The sequence below is a fragment of the Brachionichthys hirsutus genome, chromosome 15 (assembly GCF_040956055.1).
Source record: "Brachionichthys hirsutus isolate HB-005 chromosome 15, CSIRO-AGI_Bhir_v1, whole genome shotgun sequence".
NCBI classification, from domain to species: domain Eukaryota; kingdom Metazoa; phylum Chordata; class Actinopteri; order Lophiiformes; family Brachionichthyidae; genus Brachionichthys; species Brachionichthys hirsutus.
Window position 1 is genome coordinate 3,504,379 of NC_090911.1, and position 22,238 is coordinate 3,526,616.

Consider the following 22,238-nt stretch of genomic DNA (forward strand, 5'->3'; position numbering starts at 1 on the left):
ATGAACGATGCACCTGATCCTAAATCCGTGATGCTCTACACATGTGAGAGCTCAGAAGTATTACCTCGGGAACACACACACACACAGATGGAGGGGTGGCGAGAGAACACTGGGGGAGGAGGCAGTAGTGAACTAACTAACTCACTAATCTGCCTGGCCAACAGAAAAAGGGAGTGAAAATCAAGTCTGCTGTGAGAGCCAGAAGAGGGGGAGTCTGTAATTACACAGGGGGCGAGGAAGAGGAGAGGGATGGCAGTGAGGAGCAAGTAGAGCGAGAAACAACGGACAGAGGACAGGAGGACGCAGAGAAGCAGTGCACGGTGAAAGGTCATTCCTCGGATGGTTCCTCTGGGATTACTGCGCTCTCACCTCGTGCGTTTCCTGTAAGCCTTCTGTAGCATTCTGTAGCCAGATTCAACAGGATCAGCTTTCTGTGCATTGAAGTAATATTCAGTGAGGAGATGGGAGCCCTGCAGCTTTCGTATGCTGTCCTCTTTCTCCTCTCCTCTCCTGCACGAGCCCAATGGTGGGGCTTCATCTGGGGAGGCCCTAAAACTAGCTCTTCTCCTCTCTCCGCTCTGCCATCCATCACCACTCCATCCATTAACTCTCTGACTCCTTTCAACTCCCCATGGGCAACAGAGGACGGGGTGACAGAGACAGCTCTGGATGCTCGCACCGGGGTGAAGGAGTCTTTGCTCACACCGACACCAAGTCCGGGAGCGTCAGAACCAGGGATGTTGCCTCCGGTGGACAGCACAGGTGGAGGTAGCAAAGCCAGAGCTCAATACAAACCGCTGAAGCACTGGAAAAGTGGTGAGTTCTAGACATGCTGCAGAGAAGAACGCAGTGGGCTTCACCGACGACCTTTCCCCTCATGCGGCGTCTGCATGCCCCTCCTCATGTACGACAGCATGCCTTTAAGAGATGCAGTTAAAGTTACGTTATTGTTGAAAAGGACGGTTTCCCAAGTTACGCACCCAGGAGACAGATTAGGATTAGAGATCAATATCTGAGTATTGTTTGCATCCACCGGACAGATTAGCTTCAGTTCCTGCTGCTGCATGGAAACAAGGACAATGAGACGAGTGAGCGTGGATCAGAGAGTCGAGGGATGTGGATCCTCACCAGTGAGCTAAGAGATCCCAAAACATGGAAAATAGCTGCTTGCTGGTTTAAGTTTATTACACCGTTTCCTTTATACTACTGGTAATATAAAAATGTCTACCAATCTCAAAAGGAATAGACATTTTAAACACCTGCAGTGCTGAATACTCTACAGTCTACATGATATTTAAATGAGCAAGCGCCTGTGAAGGGGCCGCTGCCTCATCCAGGACCGCCTGCCATGCAGCATCTATGTGATATGTAATATGTGATATGTGTCGAGAGCCGGCGCTGGTTGCCTCGGCAACGCGCTGGCATGTGACACCCGGAGACGCTGATGCGCTCCTTTAATAAGCATCCAGAGAGAATGGACCATAAGCAGCGGGACGCGTTTGTGTGGCTCAGCAGGTCGGGGGGGGGGGGGGTTCAAGGTTCCACGCTGTAGAGTTGGAGGGGGTGAAGGTTAGTTTTAAATGTTTGAACAAGGTGACCGAGAATCCATGCAGGCAACATGTCGACGATTAGGATCAGGAGGAGGACGGAGCAAAGTGAAGGAGCTTTCAGATTAGATTAGATTAGATTAGATTAGGATAGAGAGCAGTTTGATTTGAGTTGTCTGACCGTCTTAAAGTCTGATCTCAGGTTCTCACTGGTTACAGAATCATTTACAGTTAGATGCATGTGTGAGTGTGTAGGTGTGTGGGTGTGTGTGTGTTAGTGTGTTTGTGTGTGTGTGTGTGTGCATGCATCACACTAGCAGTTCTGCTGTATTGTATTTGAGTATCTGAAACTTTTACATGTATAAATAGCTTTAGTACATTACATTTTGTACTTTATCACTTTCTTTATTTTCCACTCGTGACAATCAGCTACATTTTTGAGATTTAGCGCATTTTAAGCATCACTGAGTTTTTATTTTCCTGTTTTTGACATTTGAGCATTTTCTCAGAAGATTCGTTAACTTTATTAAGTTAGTGCCCATGAAATATACCCTTGGAGGGGAATCTTGAGTATTGCAGGCGTGTTCTTTTACATTAAGCAGCAGAAAAATACTTTGCATTGCACTTACTTCATATCCTGCTCCTCTTCTTCAACCGTTCTCCAGTCTCTATCCCCACACACAGCACTGCATTGTGGGAAGGCATGTTGAGAGTCTTTGTTAATGTTTCTTTTTCCCTACGAGATGGTTAAATTCAGCAGGAGTTTTAATAAGACACCCGTCTTATCCTGTAACTGTTCCTTCTCCTCGCCTCAGCAGCAGCAGCAGCGTGAACACGGCGCTTCAGGATGGCTGCCATCCTCTTTATGTCTGAATGGAACCAGGTGGATGTTTCCTCGGACCGTATTAAGGCAGTGATTTCAGCCATTGCCTCTGGATGTGTGTCACATTGCAGTAAGAATAGCTGAGGCTTTGCAGGCCTGGTCAGCAGGCAGCTAACTAACGGCTTCACATCTGGACTGGAGCTCTGTGTGTGTGTGTGTGTGTGTGTGTGTGTGATTTGTTTAAAGCCCACTTGTGTTTGCAACTAACATGCAGAGCGACACTTGTTGTGGTTTGTACAGAAGCAGAACCCCCCCCCCCCAAATACACACTTACACACTCTCTCACACACACACGCATCTTAAAGCCTCTAATCGTGTGTGTTTCCAGTTGGTCAGGATGATGAATTAGAGACCGCCATGTAGTGTCCTGTCTGCACCGGGGGTTATACGGGTGAGACATGTGGGTGAGACATGTGGGTGAGACGGACATTTCAAGGCTGATTCCCGCCCACGTTGAGCCGATTGAAGGGAAGGGGTTTTTTTTGGACACAAGTCCTTCATCCTTGAATATTTATCTTTACGCCCCCCCCCCCGCCAAGGTGGTTCTGTTTCTGCTGCCTTCACCAAGACGCTGTGGAATCAGTAGCGGACAAACAGATTTGTTGTATCTTCTAAAGCTCTGGATCTCGATCCAGAAGAATCCGCCGTTACTGAAAGTGATGCGTTTAGTGAATAACTTCTAAACTAATAACGATAACAACGTGAATCCAATCGATAAAGGTTTGTTTTCATGGTTAATCTAAAAATAGAGATAAATAAATGTAGGGCCATTATTTTTGGTGTAAATCACAACATAGGGAGACTGAGATGCTTGGGGGAGGTGATGATGATGATGATGATATTTATTAGATAGAATGTTAGAGTACAAGTACAGTCACACAGTAGCATGTATTACAGTACAAGTACAGTCAAACATCCTGTCTAAGAGGAGCATTTCAAAAAAAGCCCTTGCGGTCTTGTTTCCGTTGAAAGTCCTTCGTACATAAATCATCGGTGTCATCTATGAAATAAAGAGTCGTGAGATGACAACCCTTTGGGATCTGATGCTCTATGAATAAACTGGCAGGAGCAGCGTGACTGATGGGAATGTGTCGGGAGCAGGGTGAGCCTGCCTGGAATGCTGGGATGTCAGTTTGTCGCTATGGGAGACGGACTCCCGTGCGGCGAGAATGAGGGGAATGCGTAGCCATCTCGTCACAAAGACAATAAATACTCTAATTAGCAGTCTTTGTGTGTCTTTCTTTCTCTGAGGATTATGTCCACGAGAGTCAGAGCAGTGAGGCGAAGGCAGAGCAAGAAGGAAAGCAAGTCAGATTAAAGCCATGGCGAGATGATGCTGTTGAATCTGCCCCACGTGTTGCACCAATCAGCAACACACACACACAAACACAGCTGTGTGTCGGTTCTCCTGCTGTCAAACGTTGAGGAAGATAAGCAGCAAAACTTGAAATGAAAAAATGTCATCGTTCATCACTTCTTTAACGTTTCGCTCGTTCCTTCCACGCACAGTATAACGTGTCTTTTCCCTCAGAGCGAGGCTCAGGTGGCCATCTGGACCTCACAGAGCTAATCGGAGTCCCGCTCCCGCCCGCCGTTTCTTTCACTCCTGGCTACGAGGGGTTTCCAGCCTACAACTTTGGGCCTGAAGCCAACGTCGGCCGGCTCACGAAGACCTTCGTACCAGGCTCGTTCTACAGGGACTTCGCCATCATCGCCACGGTGAGACTTTAAAGCCCCTTGTTGAAGTGGAGCACAGGGAACAAGCCTGGTCAGCTGAGCCCCCCCGTTATGAGGCCATCTTGTGGAGCACTGGTCATAATGCAAGGTGAAATGTTCAGGAGGTCCTAAATGTTCTGTCATCCTTGTTTCTTGTCTCCGCCCAAGGAGGTTCTGTTCATGGCAACGTTTGTCTGTGGGTTAGCAGGATTACGGAAAAAACCCTGAAGATGGTCTAATTTAGATCCCATTAAATCTTGAGAGTGATCCGGATACGTCTGGATTAAAAATACACATAAACTCTGATTCACTTTGACTTTTTCATGGTTGGTGTATAAAGATGCCAAGAACAATCTAGAACCTTTTGGTGCTGATCCAGATGTAGATCCAGTTAGGAGGGGAACGAGCTGCTTTTCTCGTTTAAATTATTACATTTCAAGTTTCTGAGTGATTTCGGTTTCACACCAACTCCAGCTGACTGAAACGTAAATGTAAATTAAACTGTAATATTTATGTACCGGTAATAGAAAAAAGATAGCAAAGAAAGAATTGAACATCCTGTTCCTTCTTCCTCCTCCGGTTCAGGTCCGTCCGTCCACCCAGAGGGGCGGGATGCTCTTTGCTGTCACAGATGCCCATCAGAAGGTGGTGGAGCTGGGTTTGGCCCTCACTCCGGTGCGTGGGGGCCTCCAGAGCATCCTACTGTACTACACTGACAGACAGCAGGCGTCCCACAGCCACAAAGCTGCTGCCTTCAGCGTCCCCGAAATGACAGACCAGTGGACGAGATTCACGGTGAGTTCACTTTGAGCAGCTGAAGTTGGTATTAAATCAACATTTGCATTTCCAGCCCCGCTGATCAGTTGAAGCTCCGTTGTAAGCAGTGCATTGGAGACGTGCATGCAGCGTGTCTGTGTGTTGACTGGCCTTTCTGCCTGTCAGCTGGTGGTGGAGCATGAAGAGGTGCGTCTCTACATGGACTGCGGCGAGGCTGAAAGGACTACTTTTCATCGCCGGCCAGAAAAGCTCACCTTCTCTCACAATTCAGGGGTTTTTGTCGGCAACGCTGGAAGCACAGGCCTGGACAACTTCGTGGTAGGTGTCAGTCTTCCAACTGGCGTTTCCTATGTGTGTTGGTATGTTGGGAAAGAAAAGACAAATTTGTGCTTCCTGAGCTGGTTCTGGTTCTGGTTCTGGTTCTGGTTCATTGTCTTGCTGCTATAGCGACGTGCTTCTGCTGCTGCTCAGGTCGGTGTAGCCTGACCTTCTGAACGAAGCGTGACCACGGAATGTGTGTGTGTTCAACAGCCGCCAGGACCAGGCTGAAGAATCTGGGTCACTCTGATGGCGTGTTGGCTTGTTGTCTTGGGCCTCAAAGGAGCGCGGCACTGACACGGGGCCCCGCTAGTCGGCGCTTTGTGCTGTAAACGCCAGCAGGTTTATGGTCGCCGAGCTGGGCCGAGACTCAGTGGTGGACACGTTCGTGTTTGGAAGCTGGTCTCCATGGTGATTGCATGAAGGGGACTGTACTTTATTCTATGTGTGGTTCCAAACAAAACGATGTCTCAATAGCTAATCATTAAGAGTAGCAGAAAGTAGACGAACAAAACCAGTCGAGTTTTACCGAAATAAATTCTACCTTGGCGTCTTTGTCCCAAAGGGGAGGAGTGCCAGTATTTTGGGGTCTCGTTCACCAGTGAGGGATGGAGGTGGCAGGGCCATGGGGAGAGCGCGGGTCAGCCCCTTTAAGGTGTGACCTCTGAAACGTTTCTGGCGTTTCTGGCTGACAGCAAAGCCTTGCTGGGACACAATGGCCGTCCACCAACCGCCCACTGCCCCATCCATCTGGACCATCCAGGGTTGCACGGCATTCATCAGTGAACAAGACTGTTTGAACATTAGTCTTCATGTATTTCTGGGTGGGGGTAGAAGGCTTATGCAGCTGCAAGCCTCTGGACGGTCCCACACCTGTTCAAGAGGCTCCAGAGCAGCAATCAGCCTCAGGTCTCTTAACAACACGGCGATCACGCAAAGGTTTTCAGATCTTCAACTCTTTCGTGCGTTTCAGCAGCAGACGGATCCTTTTTCAGATGTTCGTCTGCTTCAAAATGTGGAGCATCCTTCTTGAACCGGGCTTACCTGTCAAATTAATTATCACAGGTGTCTGAGATTGATTTCAGTGATCCAAAAAGCCCTGAGACACAATGCCATCCGTAAAAAGCAAAAATGCGACGATGACTTAATCTTTCAAATTTGTTTTCATCTATTAATCCGTTAATTGTCTGGTGGCTAAATATTTCTAAACCAGTGATTAAACAGTCAGTCAGATTGCTTGATTGGTTCAAAGCTAACTTTACTGGTTAATAAAAAAGGAACAGTGGTGAAGGTTTGTGGAATTGTTCACACTTCTCATTTCTCATTATATAATTGTAAGACTTACAGTATTTACCTTTACGGGGGAGAGAGGTAGAAACATAAGAAGAAAAGACAAGTTTTCTTTCGCAAAATTTGATATTTTGGTGTTTGGGCGCACATTTTGATTAGTTTACTTCACTGTGGAAAACTTTTCTATGACTAAAGAGATCCAGTCGATCTGTCAGTGAACGGTCTTCTCTCTCCAGGGGTCCATTCAGCAGCTGGTGATAAAAGATGATCCCAGAGCAGCTGATGAGCAGTGTGAGGAGGACGATCCTTACGTGAGGAACACACACACATCCCATATGCACTGGCGAACAGCATGCAGCTCTTTGCAGGATCTTAATGTCCCCTCTGGAAGAGCCACAGGAATGACTTCAATCGATAAGCAGCAGAAATGTGGCTGCTGATTTCTGCCTTTCCTTTCTCAATGTGATGTTTGATCAAGGCCTCGGGATACGCCAGTGGAGATGATGCGTTGGATGACAGAGAGACAGAGGTGGAGGTGATGAAGACTAAGGCGAGAAAGCATGGCACACCACAGGTAGGTTAGGAAGAACACCTGAAGACCGTTCAGGTGACTCAGGTGGTGTCACGTGTTGGTTGGAAAAGTAAGGAAGATTCTGCCAAATCCAGCCCAGCTAATTTCACATTTTCTAACTATGGGAGTAAAGCAAAATGTGTGTGTGTGTGTGTGTATCACCTGCTGTGCTTGATACACACTTTCCTATCGGAATCCCAAAACACCATTGTGTGACTTTCTGGCATTATACTTCAAGTCAGTCTAACGCCAAGCATCCCATAATAACCACGACAGAGTAAGCTGTCCCTCAGTAACTATTGGTTACTGTTAAGCACAAAATTGATGCTTAGTTAATCACATGGTTTTAAATTTGAGTGATCCATTGATATTTTCATCTTGATCTCTTCTAGCAGGAGGACAGTGTTCCTGTCAGGGCTCCGCCCACTGAAGCTCCCGATATGGAGCGGGATGATTTCTCCCGTCACCAGACGGCGACAGAAACCAGCGAAGGAATACGAGGTCAGATTGTAGCTCCTATCAATACCATTCTTAATTAATATGATATATTGTGATTTGATCAGTATGTATATCTATCTATATCTATCTATCTGCCCACCCATCCTTCCATCCATCCATCCACCCAGGGCCACACCCGACAGAGGAATCAGGGTTAAAGTCTGGAGAGGTAAGTTCTGATCCGTTATATTGTTGTTTTTATGATTAAATATTCGGGAATTTCTCATACGCATCACAATTATTTTATTTCAATTCCCAGGATCTGGTCAGGTTTCAGTTGAAAGGAGAACGTGGAGATCCTGGACCCAGAGGCCCAGCTGGCCCACCGGGCCCGTCCCCTACGCCAGGGCAAGCTCAACCTGGACCAAGAGGCACTCAAGGTCCATCAGGACACCCTGGGAGAGAAGGACAGAAGGTGTGTGTGCCAAAGAGACAGACAGCTTGTGTGTTCCTGTAGAACTCGTCCTGAATCCTTCTCTCTCCTCACAGGGAAGCAAAGGCGACCAAGGTGACCCCGTAAGTTGTTCAACTTGACAAGTCCTTGGAATTCTTTACTGTTTTTAAATATGACATGAAATGATTGCACTGTGTCTAGGGTCAGTCAGGGTCTCAGGGGTCTCCAGGCTGGGATGGAGACGCTGGAGCCAAAGGAGAGAAGGTGCGAAGAAAGAACATGCTTTGATTTGATCATTTGTTACAAGTGGACGACGCTCTATTTGAAATGTCATTTATTTTTATGATAAAATCTTCTATGAAGGATCATCTTTTCTTTCTTTCCTCTTGTCCTTGCCTTCCTTCTGAACAGGGAGACCCAGGAGCTGGTTCACCAGGCCCCCCTGGGCTCCCTGGGCCACCTGGACCCCCCAGATCACGCAGCGTGCCTGTGAGCATCGCAGTTCCTGGCTGTACTTTGTAGAGTGCTACTGTCATGCATTGTTGGTGGTCGGTGAAGCTGAGGTCCGAGACGTGGTAGAATCCGTGTTCTGTGTGTTATAGTACGGTGCAGACGCCTTGGGTTCCGGGTTTGAAGACCTGGACAGTGAGACCGTTGTCCTCAAGGTAAGATAAGGTGTGTGATAATCAATGGGTTGGTCTGAGAGTTCCCTTTATATAAAGTAAGAACTCTTCACCAGGGTCCTCCTGGACCACCAGGTCTTCCAGGACCTCCTGGTCCTCCGTTTGACAGAGCTCAAGGCCTCTCTCTTGGACATGCTCCACCCACCGGGGCCCCTGGCAGAGGCGGGCTCCCGGGTACACCTGGGAAACCAGTAAGTGAGAAACATTCTCTATTCACTGTAATCTAAATCTGAAAATGAAAAAAAATCTGAATTAATTCTTCTAGATGTAAAACCGGGGGATATTAAACAAATAACATGCAATTCAAATGTATTGTCAGTCAGTGAAACATCTTCTACATGTCTTCAGTCTGTATGAAAGTATGTTGCCAAACTTCTAACATATCATTTTGTGTATTCTTATATTAATTAGTGTCCCTTTGTGCCTAAATCCTCATCTTTGTTTAGATTATATTTGCTTTGAAGGTGTGCAGGATTTAGTAGCAACTAACAGTGTGGATAAATATTCAACCAGCTAGACCCTGCTTGTTCCATCTGGACATGCGTTGGCCAGTAGAACCCGAGTCTGGCTTGTCCATGTTCAGCTGTATTTGGGTTCCGACTGGGCCGCAGGGCTACTGGGTTCGGGACAGACGTGTAAACGACGTTTGGTGCCGATCGGACTGTTTCAGAGGCTAAAACACAAACGTCTTCTTCGTCCTCGATGCTTTGCTGTCTGTGTGTGACCTTCTGCAGAAACAGCTGGCTCAGTCTGAGGCGATGGAAACACAACAGTTCCCATTTTAAGAAGAATTAGAACCTTATAACACAAATATAATTCTGACTATTATCTTCTGTTTTGCACCTAAATCCTACACAATGGACATTTTTATGATTTGTAATCCCTCTTTTGTGTTTGTGTTCCCTCTTAAATCATGTTGTAGTGATCAATGTGTGTCTTTCATCATCCCTCTCCATTCTTCCCCGTCCTCATGTCCACCCTGTCTCCACTGCTCCAGATGTTTGACGGTTGGTTTAGTGCTTCTGGGTCTGATGGCTCAGGCTTCAGCCCAGAGTTGTCCTCTGACCTTGGTTCTGGCTTTAGTTCTGGGTTCAGTTCTGAATCCAGGTTTGCTTCTGGTTCTGGGCTTGACTTTGGGTCCGGTCAAAGTTCAGACGAGGTATATTTTCCTGGTTCGCTTTAGTAAACCAGCAAAACAAAATAATTACAGTCAAAAGCCAGAGTACTGAGAAAAAACTCACTGACGATATTCAGCGATATTAAAACTTAGTCTAAGACAATTACAGGCCTGAGATTTAAATCAGCCAATAAACAGTGAGGAAGACGCAGTGCTCGGGCTCACGGCTGCTAAACTGTGCTTCAGAGCAGTGTGTGTGTGTGTGTGTGTATGTGTGTGCACGCGACTGTTTGAGCTGCCTTGATGCTTTTCTTTCATACAACATGGTGAAGGCACCAATCTGCCTTTCTAGCCATCTGTTATTGTCTGCTCTCAGTAAATACAAAGAATCAAGGCATACTGGTGCGTTGAGTACGCTGATTTTGCATTTGATTTATAACTTATTCCAAGTGTATACAATACCAACTGTTACATTGGTGAAACTAAAAATAAATCCCCTGAAAACACAAGTTTTAGTGAATTAGAATTACCTGTGTTAAAGACTACACATGCAAACAATCCAGCAGCCAACCAGCAGGGCGTTTCTGCACCTGCGTGAGAGGAAAACGAATCAGTCTGTGATCGAGTGACGTTGGATTACAGAACAAATACACAATCTAACGGTGCAGCCTCATCTTTCTCTCCACCACGTTAAATGTCAACAGCTCAGTTTGCCTTGGAGCTCAGTATTTCACTGCAGACACCAGTCTTATGCTACACAATGTTGTCAGGCTGCACAAAAGAAACGCAGAAACGTTGATGTATTTTGGCTGCCTGCTTATCCAAGGAATACAACGATTCCTTAGAACAATAACTCTCCTTGTGAGTGATGAGAAAATCACATTGGCTGCATCATGCTACATTTCATGCTACAACCTGCTATCATTAGGTTGTCCAAAGTAAAAACAATCATAAGGAGTAAAAGGGGATCAGTGACATATAGTCAGGGAGGCAAAAAAAAAAAAATAACTACCATAAAACAATTATAGATTTAAACAATGATTTTTACTAAAAAGTAATTTATTTTCTATTTAAAATCCCTGAATGTTCACATTTGTAGGTAAATGTGTGTAAGCATGATGCAATGAGGTTAACACTCATTTCTGCATGGATGATTTCATCCCGTTTCGTGGATGATTGTCACCTGCTGGATTGTCGCTGGTCCCTGCTGGAGCTGCCAGAGGAGCAACACACAGCTTCATGCATCACGTCGCTCTCTTCTCACACACTGACACACTTTCTGTGACTAACCCTGTTTTCTGTCTGGGTTCGGCCAGGGGCCGTCCGGCGAGGATGGCTCCACAGGTGTGCCAGGAGCTGTGGGAGAGAAGGTACGATGGTCCAGATGGATTGTGGCTGTCGTCCATTCCTTAGAACTCACATCTGATTGGGTTTCGTATCAAGCCACCATCACGTGGTTTGAGTTTGGGTCAGCTTGCTCGTATTAATTGCTTTGTCACTCCTTTTTCCACATCCTAGGGAGACCGAGGATTACCTGGACCATCTGGACCAAAGGTAATTTACTACCCAACATCTAACTGGGCATTAGGTTTCCTGGCAAAGTACACTGTGCAGCTCCTTTATGGAGCAATCACATCACATAAGAGCAGTTTTAATATATCAAGTTAACTAATATGAAGTTATTGATTCACATTCTTTTACTGACTCCTGCAGTCCTGCAAAACTATTCAACCCTCTGAATATCATTTCTCATAAGAGACACATTTGAAAATCAGCCCGTGTTAAGACACAGAGACAACTTTTGTGGATTTATTTTATCGGTATCGGTTCCGGTTAAATTCTCCTAAAGGCCCAAATGTTTTATATCATCCCTGAAATGAGCATTTCTGTATCTCTGCAGGGTGAAAGTGGCACCATGGGTGTAGCTGGATCCCCAGGTCCACCAGGCAGGGGAGGTTCAGCAGGGAAGAGAGGTCCAGCAGGTCCTCCAGGACCCCCCGGCCCCCCTGGACCTTCAGACTCCAAATTCTTTGCAGAGGTGTTCCAATCACTCTTACATATTGTATACCTGCTGTTGACAATAAGATAAGACCGAAGGACGACTTTCATTTGAGCCCCAGAGGACGATGAAAGGATGGTGTCCACGGCACCACATAGGTCCACAAGAGTCCATGTCTAATGTCCAACTGTTCTTTGGTCAGGATATGGAAGGATCTGGGAAGAGTGACATGCTCATCGGAGCTGGAGTCAGAGGCCCACAGGTCAGTGCCGTGAGTGTGTGTGTGTGTGTGTGTGTGTGTGTCTCACATTCATTCTTTCATATACGCTGATTGTTTCTGTTTTATCCAGGGTCCCCCTGGTCTAAAAGGACAGAAGGTAATCTATCAATAAAAGTTTATTCGCTACACATTATACTTGCAGAAGGTACTGGTTTACTCTCATGAATACTTGTACTACTAACAACCAGTGCGCCTTTTCTAAGCCATCATTGCTCCTCTTGCTTCGTGGTTAAAGATGCTCTCTCGTGTCTCATCCAGGGCGAGGATGGAGCTCCAGGACTTTCTGTCAAGGTAAACCAAAAACTTGAGCAAAGTGAGAAACGGAGGGATGCTCTTGTTTCCATTTGAAGCTCCCTACAGTCTGTGTAACGCAGGCATCCCCTGTGAGGTATTAGTATTCTATGTGTTAACGCTTTATGGTGAATGTAGGGTGAGCCAGGAGACCCTGGATCCGATGGTCTTCGGGGCCCTGCTGGGTTACCAGGCGCTCGGGTAAGAGGCGGAACTTTACACAATAAATGTATTGATGATTTGCTAATATTAGTTATGAAATGTTCATTCACTGATGAGATTAAAGCTCCTCTTAATTGTCATGTGACATCACTTCATCTGGAAGTGTGTGTATCATCTCACATCTGTAAATAATAATAAATAATGATTACACTTTTATTTTCTCATATTCCCGATGACGTTTTGAACACAGTAAATGCAGCTGTAGTGTCGCGTTACACAGGACTGGTTATCGTGGTTGATGTGATCAATAAGAAGGGTTATGGTTAGGGTGAGGTCTCCAACATAACTCCATTAACTTAAACTTTAAATTATTTATTAAATTTTAATTATAACTATAATGAATATGTCATCACTACATTATTTAAATTGTTCATTCATTTCATTTCTCTAAAAACAGGGGGCCAAAGGAGAAAAGGGCAGCACAGGACCCGAGGTAGGGCCGTTGAACCAACCGTCAGCTGCTGTGCTTTTAGAACAATACAACATTCTGTTCAATATTTATTTTAATGGTTCCCGTGTGACCAAACTCCCTTGCAAGCTCCGCCTGAGGGGAACTCATGCATGTCATTCTCACGCTGCCGCCTTCAAGGCTTGATGTTTGCTCCGTCATTGACGTTTCACTGTAGCAAAGGACTGATCGCTCCGTTTCATGTGCCGAAGGGGGGCCGAGGAATCGATGGACTCAGTGTCCCCGGACCTCCCGGGCTTCCTGGACCTCCTGGACCTATGATGAATATAGAAGATGTACGTTCACACACATACACACACACTGTTATTTCTAATAGCAACACTGCAAGTTCAAGTATCCTGGTTCCCTCTGGGTTCTATGACTGTGAAATGGAAACCATAGGTGTCAATGTGAATGCATTTAAAATATTTTTTTATCCGCACACACCATTCAAAATTCCAGGCAGCCGTGAAGCGTGGAGCTGCAGGCGAAGCTCGGATCATGCTCGTTCTGTTCTTTCTGTTCCAGCTTCTCCGCAGTGGCACAGATCATCGTATCGTCAACTCGACGATGATCAGAGGACCCCCAGGGCGCATGGTGTGTAGAGCCATTTATGTAGCGGGGCTTTGTTTACCATGTTGCATCATCCTGTCATGTCCTTTACTGGCGCCTCATCAGTGGCTTAAGGAAGCTCTTGGCTCCAGTTTTGTCCGATGATGCTGTGCATATGAGCATTTACATCTTCCCTGTTAAAAACCATGAACCCGCCCACACTGCTTTTGCTTGCGTCTGCGTTCATGTTAAAGCCTCTGCCTGTGTGTGTGTGTGTGTGTGTTGATTTGTGCGTTGCATCTGCATGTTGCAGGGCGCTGAAGGATTGCCTGGCAGAGCTGGATTTCCTGTAAGAACATCCGCTTGGACTCGGTGCTTGATAGAAATGTCTGCATGGGTTTAACAATAAATGCATTTACGCTTTTTTACCTATTTCATTTGTGCTGTCTGGACTATAAAGGGTAGGTATAATGTTAGTAACATGGATGTTACTAACATTAATACTATTAGATTATTTAGAGTTGATGGAGATTAAGAACAAAAGTCTTTATTTACATTAAATGTAAATATCTCCCCCATCCTCCTTATAAAACTCTATACTCGCTAAATTTCCCAACCCTTTCATCCCTGCCCAGGGCCCCAGGGGACCAAAGGGAGATGTAGGCCCTCGGGGGATCAAGGGGCTCGCTGGTTTAAAGGTGAGACCTAGACCTTATAGAATAATGACAGAGCTGCAAAGATGGATTTGAATCACAAATAAGCAAAATAAATGTTGAGTATGTTCTTGGAACTAACAGGGAGAGAAGGGAGAGTCTGGAGTGACCATTGCTGCTGATGGATCCATCATATCTGCACCGCGAGGCCCTCAGGGGCCCAAAGGCGTCAAGGTCGAGCAAATGAAATCAATTCATTAACTTAACTGCCATCATAATCCTTCATTCTTCTTGCGTTCGTCTTCATCTCGTATTATAGGGTGACCGTGGGTTTGCTGGACCTGCTGGACTTATGGTGAGTCCATTCTAAATAAAACAGCAAACATTTCATCACCTGGAAAGTCAAATCCTCACAGTGGTGGCAGGTTATGTCAAAGATGCGTCTTTATTATTGAACTAAACGGTTGAGTAGAATATAATATGTGTGCAGGTCTTTGAGCGTCTCTTTATTCCAGGGCCCGATAGGACCGTCTGGACAGAAGGGAGAATACGGCTTCCCTGGGCGCTCAGTGAGTGGCTGTTTGTCAGGACCTGAACATCTCCGGTGTCGGTATCGGGTCCGCTGTCCACTGACCCCAACCAGGGTTTAAACAGCTTGTCTTATCGATTATTATTATAGATTAGATTCATCCACATTCTTGATTACCTCAGATTTGGATTCACCTGAAACAGGATGCTCTGAAAAAACTATTTTAAGCGACTTAATGTGATTTTTTGTTTTTTTATGTTTCTTACGCCTCGTTATCAAGATGGATTTTTCATGTGTTTTTAGACAGTGCTAGAAAAAAAGTAGAAAACGTATAGACTGATGAAAAATCATCGGTTTGAATTATTCCATGGTCAAATAGGTTTACTTGCTGTTCAAACCAGTACAATACAGGTGCATCGCGGTTGCAGTGCAGTATTCGCAAGAAGTATTCACGAGGAAGTATTCACAAGGAGTATTCTGTCGCTCTTTTTTTGCAGGGACGACCTGGTATGCCTGGAAGGAAAGGTTCCAAAGGAGAAGCAGTCAGTCTGCAGGTGAGAAGAGAATGAAAGGGAAGAGATGTGTCTATGAATAAGACCTGAACTCAAACTGAACAGAGAATCGCTCACAGCAAGCTGGTGGGGTCCTGCTTTTCTCCCCTCTCAGGGAACTCCTGGTCCTCCTGGCCCCCCAGGCCCGCCCGGCACCCCAGGAAGAATTCACAGGCTGAACGGAGTAAGTTTCCATCAGGGGCTTTTTATTTCTCTCCTTTAGCCTTCGGAAGGATGGCGAAGACAACCATGAACACTTCACCATGCAATTTGTAACGGGTAGATAAAAAACTGATGAAGGTCAGAGCGAGTCCATTAGAAGGGCAGGACTCCAGAAAGAGCTTCCTGTACTCACACACACGTACGTCAGCTTCAGAAGATTCAAGCACATCTATCTGTGAAGAACCGATTTTGATTCGGCTCCAGTGTCTATCCGATCATTGATTGATTGTTCAGTCTGATCACACTGCTCTTCTTTGAATTTTAAAGACAGTGTTTCCGGTGCGCCCCCGACCGCACTGCAAACATGGAGGCGTAAGTGAATGTCAGAGCATCTGATCGGTCTGCTTCAGCTTGAACTCGGCTCGTCTGCTGCTCCTCTGGTGTGTGGGTGAAGCAGCATGGCCGCTACGCTGGGCTACGAACAGCACCCCATCCCTACCTCCATCCTCCTTCCTCTCCTGCTGCCCTAATACGTCTGTGGGTTTAGTACCTTTTTATCAGGCATTAATATTCCTCCTGTATGCATGTGGATATAAATCATACCTACCTGTTTGGTCAAATCTTCAGCAAATATCATTCACGGCTGTAAAACCTAAAACTTTTCCATTTTGCTTAGAATCTTTTTTTTTTTTTTACTAAATTAAAAACATATTTAGCACTAAATGTAAGATGACAAATGGGCCCTTTGAAATCCACTCTGATTGTCCAGGATGAATGTTACTGCCAGGTGTGAAAAGGGACTGAGTGTGACTCCTACCTGCTCACCTGTCTTGACTCCTCATCACCTTTACAAGGAGAGAGAGCTGAGTGGCCTCCTGCCAGGGAGGAGGCAGGAGGAGGTAACGGTGCTGAGCTGGTTCCTGCTAACCTTTCACTCCCATTAATTTAACACGGAACAACATATTAATTTAAAGTTGGGCATGATGAGTTTTCATAACTATTATGGTGTTATCTCTGTTACGGTGTTATCTCTGTTACGGTGTTATCTCTGTTACGGTGTTATCTCGGTTACAGTGTGATCTCTGTTACGGTGTTATCTCGGTTACAGTGTGATCTCGGTTACGGTGTTATCTCGGTTAAGGTGTCATCTCGGTTACGGTGTTATCTCGGTTACAGTGTGATCTCTGTTACGGTGTTATCTCGGTTACAGTGTGATCTCTGTTACGGTGTTATCTCGGTTACAGTGTGATCTCGGTTACGGTGTTATCTCGGTTAAGGTGTCATCTCGGTTACGGTGTTATCTCGGTTACAGTGTGATCTCTGTTACGGTGTTATCTCGGTTACAGTGTGATCTCTGTTACGGTGTTATCTCGGCTACAGTGTGATCTCGGTTACGGTGTTATCTCGGTTAAGGTGTCATCTCGGTTACGGTGTTATCTCGGTCAAGGTGTTATCTCGGTCACGGTGTCATCTCGGTTACGGTGTTATCTCAGTTAAGGTGTCATCTTGGTTATGGTGTTATCTCGGTGACAGTGTGATCTCGGTTACGGTGTGATCGCTGTTACGGTATTATCTCGGTTACGGTGTCATCTTGGTTATGGTGTTATCTCGGTGACAGTGTGATCTCGGTTACGGTGTGATCTCGGTTACGGTGTGATCGCTGTTACGGTATTATCTCGGTTACGGTGTCATCTTGGTTATGGTGTGATCTCGGTGACAGTGTGATCTCGGTTACGGTATTATCTCGGTTACGGTGTGATCTCGGTTACGGTGTGATTGCTGTTACGGTATTATCTCGGTTACGGTGTGATCGCTGTTACGGTATTATCTCGGTTACGGTGTGATCTCGGTTACGGTGTGATCGCTGTTACGGTATTATCTCGGTTACGGTGTCATCTTGGTTACGGTGTGATTGCTGTTACGGTATTATCTCGGTTACGGTGTCATCTTGGTTACGGTGTTATCTCTGTTACGCTGCGATCTTGGTTACGGTGTTATCTCTGTTACGGTGTCATCTCGGTTACGGTACGATCTCGGTTACGGTGTTATCTTGGTTACGGTGTCATCTCGGTTACGGTGTCATCTTGGTTATGATGTGATCTCTGTTACGGTGTCATCTTGGTTACGGTGTCATCTCGGTTACGGTGTTATCTCGGTTACGGTGTTATCTCGGTTACGGTGTCATCTCTCAGTGGCATCCAAGAAGACATTAACAGCTGTTTTAAAATGCTCTAAACATTCAAATTAATCAACTTCTATTAATTCAGAGCTCTTTTACAGTCTCAATCATGAATGTCTCGTATTTAACGTTTTGTTTTTTTGTCGAGTGTTATATATTTTAAAATGTGTGCGCTTGTCTTCACTGTCTAAATGTTTTAATTAATCCACTCTATATATTCAGTAAACATTGTGTGACACAAGTGTATTAGTTTCCTTGTAATATTGTCAAGTGTTTGTGTGTTTGTGTGTAGGAGTCAGGAGTACGGGGAGCCAAAGGAGATAAAGGAACTATGGGAGTACCTGGAGAGCCTGGCACACCTGGTGAGACCATTACAACAGACAGGCTCATTCATATCGTGCTATTTATATATATGCAGCTGAGTCATGTGTAAGACGTGGGCAAATGTAGCTGACGTGAGTAATTAGGTTTGGTACCAGAACAACAGCTGGACAAAGACACGTAACACCATCATGCATGTAAAAAGTTCCGATCGCTGGGACGTGTTCACATCTACAGGTTCTGTAAAAACTAGTCTTATCAGCTACTTGTCTTACTAAATGGGAACATGCAGCTGTATGGAGTGAATGAATAATGCACAATGTAAGAGCTTTGAGTTTCTGTGAAAAAGCACCACCGTATAAATCAAATGCATTATTATTATTATTATTATTGTTGTTGTTGTTGTTGTTGTTGAACCATAGAAATGTGTCTTTCTTTATGTGTCTTAGCTAATTGTTAAAAATACTTTTCAAAAGAGATGTTACTGAAATAAAGCTAACCTGCTGCCCTCTCAGCCTTTTGTTGGAGCTCCTGTTCTGTGTTATCTAGCTATCCCTTAACATAGATATATAATATAGTATATATATATACAAATATAGTATAAAATAAAACGTTGTTTTATCTTTATCCGACCACCTGTCTCCTCAGCTCCTGCGTTTCCAGATCGACTTATGGTGAGTACAAAGTGACTGTCAGGGGGGTAAAAACGAGGTGCAGTGTTGACGAACAAATTAATTATTACCAGACTCCTCAGTTCAACGAGGTAACGCAGGTTATTGATTTGTTTACGAGCAACAACCTTGTGATTATTGATTAGCTGTATGTATTTCACAAGAGGCAGAACTTTTTTTTCTCAGGAGCTGCTGGAGAACAAAGTATTATAGTGTGTGTTTGTATATATATATATGTGTTATTTATGTCTATATAATGATTTATTATATGCATATTCATATATTTTGAAGAGGCAGTATTGAGAAGTGTACTATGTTTCTGCTTTGATGCTGTATTTTAAACTGTCGTGCGAATCGACTGTTGCTCTTCTGCGTCCTCTACAGTCGGACCGAAGCTACACTCTTTACTGGCATGTTGCTGATCACATGTATGCGCTGTGGTTATCTCAGGGTGCTCAAGGTGACCAGGGATTCCAAGGTCAGAAGGGTGAGATGGGAGACGGCGGGCTCCCTGGTCCTCCAGGACTGCCTGGGAGATCAGGACTTGTGGTGAGGTCTAACAATAGTAGATGCGTAGATCGAGGTTTGATAGTGTTCAATCTTTTTTATTATTATTTACTTGCATAAATGTTTTTTTTTTTACCTTCAGGGTCCAAAAGGTGAGTTTGTTGTAGGCCCTCCAGGACCTGTTGGTGCTCCAGGCAAGGCTGGATTGCCTGGGTCTGGACGACCTGGACCTCGAGGCCCCGCTGGCCCCGCTGGCCCTCCAGGAACACCAGGACCGGCATCGGCACACGGATCAGGTGAGGGGTGAAAGAGATCTCGACTCATTTGCCTGATGATGCCGACCTCCATTTTTAAACCATGTTTTCGGGGTCTTTTTGGTCATTGTGTTTGTGTTGTGCCTTTATCAGCTGGTACTATCCCTGGACCTCCTGGTCCCCGAGGCCAACCAGGACCGCCAGGATCTTCCAACCCGGTAAGATACCCATCACTGTAGAAGCAGCTTTATCCTTGAACTGCTCTGATCCTGCTTGTTGACATGTGACGTTGTGTAAATCCAGCTGACCAGCTACAAGACGCTGAACGCTCTGAGCAGAGAGAGTCGCCCGCCTGCAGAGGGGACGTTGGTCTACGTGTCTGAGGAGGGAGGAGAGCTGTTCATTCAAGCTCGCAACGGCTGGCGCAGGATACCGGTGTGTGAGGCGTGTGTGTTCAGGTGTGTGTCGTGTGTGATGCGTGTGTGTTCAGGTGTGTGTTGTGTGTGATGCGTGTGTGTTCAGGTGTGTGTTGTGTGTGATGCGTGTGTGTTCAGGTGTCTGTTGTGTGTGAGGCATGTCTGTTCCGCTGTGTGTGTGGTGTGTGCGTGTTGTGTGTGATGCGTGTGTGTTTAGGTGTGTGTTGTGTGTGTTGTGTGTGATGCATGTGTGTTCAGGTGTGTGTTGTGTGTGATGTGTGTGTGTTTAGGTGTGTGTTGTGTGTGATGCGTGCATGTTCAGGTGTGTGAGGCGTGTGTGTTCCGCTGTGTGGTGTGTGTGATGTGTGTGTGTTTAGGTGTGTGTTGTGTGTGATGCGTGCATGTTCAGGTGTGTGAGGCGTGTGTGTTCCGCTGTGTGGTGTGTGTGTGTTCCGGTATGAGTTGTGTGTGTGTTGAGTGTGTGTTGTGTGTGATGCGTGTGTGTTCTGCTGTGTGTTGAGTGTGTGTTCTGTGTGTGTTGTTTGTGTGTTGTGTGTGATGCGTGTGTGTTCTGCTGTGTGTTGTGTGTTCTGTGTGTGTTCTGGTGTGTTGTGTGTGATGCATGTGTGTTCCGCTGTGTTCTCTGTGTGTTGTGTGTGTGATGTGTGTGTGTTGTGTGTGAGGCGTGTGTTCTGGTGTGTGTTGTGTGTGTGTTGTGCGTGATGCGTGCATGTTCTGCTGTGTGTTGTGTGTGAGGGGTGTGTTCTGGTGTGTTGTGTGTGATGCGTGCGTGTTCTGCTGTGTGGTGTGTGTGTGTTCCGGTATGAGTTGTGTGTGTGTTGAGTGTGTGTTCTGTGTGTGTTGTGTGTGATGCGTGTGTGTTCTGCTGTGTGTTCTGTGTGTGTTCTGTGTGTGTTGTTTGTGTGTTGTGTGTGATGCGTGTGTGTTCTGTGTGTGTTGAGTGTGTGTTGTTTGTGTGTTGTGTGTGTTGAGTGTGTGTTCTGTGTGTGTTGTTTGTGTGTTGTGTGTGATGCGTGTGTGTTCTGCTGTGTGTTGTGTATGATTTGAATCTTACTGCTGTTGACCCGATTCTGTGTGCGCGCCTCCTTTCAGCTTGGAGAGTTGATCCATCATGGACTTTCCTCCTCAGCAGCATCTCAGTCCCGCAGCAGACCTGGTGAATGGAGCAGCCCGCATCGGATCCACAGCCAGGTTCACGCACGCACACACACACGCGCACACACACGCACTGCAGCGATGATATCAGTAACACAAAGCTGAACTGATTGCTGAACAGGAGCTTCAGGAGGGCAGTAGAGGGTATCGACCCAGCTTTAATGCGCTTCCACAGACCTTCCACGCCGTTCCCGGGGTGAGCGCTCAGAAAGAGCTCCACACATGGGCCGAGGGACAGCTGGACTGATGTGTTCTCTCTCCCAGCTCCATCTGGTAGCCCTGAACGCACCGCTGAAGGGAGACATGCGTGGGATCCGGGGGGCAGACTTCCAGTGCTACCAGCAGGCCCGCTCCATGGGGCTAACGGCCACCTACAGGGCCTTCCTGTCCTCACACCTCCAGGACCTGGCAACCATTGTGAGGAAGGCGGACCGCACCGGCATGCCGGTGGTTAATCTCAAGGTGAGGAAGTGATGTTTACAGATGCTGCAGATTGTTTCTTCATTATATTGAATATATTGAGAATAAACTAAAACATATATAATTTGGAGTTAAGGCACATTATCCACTGGAAAGTTTGGAAGACAGTTCGTCTCTTGTGTCTGCTCTCAGGGTGAAGTGCTATTCAGTACTTGGATGTCCATCTTCTCTGGGAACGGAGGGACATTTAACCCTTCGACACCCATCTACTCCTTTGATGGACGCAACATAATGACTGACTCAGCATGGTGAGTGTGTGGGGAAAACGAATCGTAAAACTATTCATCTCTTATGACCTTCAGATTATAGACGTTGTTAACACCATGTCCAAAGATGCTCTAAATGTCCCCCCCCCCCCCCAGGCAGGAGAAGTTAGTGTGGCATGGCTCCAGCGCTGTGGGCGTCCGTCTGACCACCAACTACTGCGAGGCGTGGAGAACGGGCGACGTGGCGGTGACCGGCCAGGCTGCCCTGCTGCAGACGGGACGCCTGTTAGGACAACACACTCGCTCCTGCTCCAACCACTACGCTGTGCTGTGTATAGAGAACACGTATGTGGGGGCCACCCCCCAGAAAAGGAGCTGAAGAGACAGAGAGAACACACAAATCCAGACTCGTGCAACAAGGAGGAGACAATGCCACACACACACACACACTGCACATTAATGTAAAGGAATGGAAGCGCATGCAGGCACAAACACACATTTAGATGATCGCTGCATGGATGTACACTTTAAAGTACACAGTAAAGTA

The 22,238-nt window shown here is 46.1% G+C and overlaps 1 protein-coding gene across 1 annotated transcript; it reads left to right on the top strand.

Moving 5' to 3' along the window:
* Nucleotides 1–22,070, top strand: col15a1b (collagen, type XV, alpha 1b). Its single transcript, XM_068748828.1, has 46 exons — nt 1–57; nt 165–327; nt 643–816; nt 3,962–4,149; nt 4,732–4,941; nt 5,089–5,241; nt 6,768–6,842; nt 7,010–7,105; nt 7,495–7,603; nt 7,729–7,769; nt 7,860–8,015; nt 8,090–8,116; nt 8,196–8,258; nt 8,406–8,483; nt 8,597–8,659; nt 8,734–8,868; nt 9,675–9,836; nt 11,111–11,164; nt 11,313–11,348; nt 11,695–11,832; nt 11,996–12,055; nt 12,144–12,170; nt 12,332–12,364; nt 12,503–12,565; nt 12,984–13,019; nt 13,247–13,330; nt 13,563–13,631; nt 13,900–13,935; nt 14,222–14,284; nt 14,384–14,473; nt 14,559–14,594; nt 14,755–14,808; nt 15,266–15,322; nt 15,435–15,503; nt 15,809–15,853; nt 17,953–18,022; nt 18,630–18,655; nt 19,103–19,201; nt 19,302–19,455; nt 19,567–19,631; nt 19,717–19,848; nt 20,943–21,041; nt 21,127–21,201; nt 21,270–21,467; nt 21,618–21,733; nt 21,848–22,070. The coding sequence occupies exons 1-46, from the start codon at nt 1–3 to the stop codon at nt 22,068–22,070; spliced, it is 4,257 nt and encodes a 1,418-aa protein (XP_068604929.1).
* Nucleotides 22,071–22,238: the final 168 nt, after the last annotated feature.

Excerpts from the sequence above, each read along its gene's own strand:
- col15a1b (XM_068748828.1), top strand. The coding sequence starts at position 1 with ATGAACGATGCACCTGATCCTAAATCCGTGATGCTCTACACATGTGAG. Across the intron at positions 8,117-8,195 it reads AAGGCGACCAAGGTGACCCC|GGTCAGTCAGGGTCTCAGGG; the intron begins GTAAGTTGTTCA and ends CACTGTGTCTAG. Across the intron at positions 8,660-8,733 it reads GTGAGACCGTTGTCCTCAAG|GGTCCTCCTGGACCACCAGG; the intron begins GTAAGATAAGGT and ends ACTCTTCACCAG.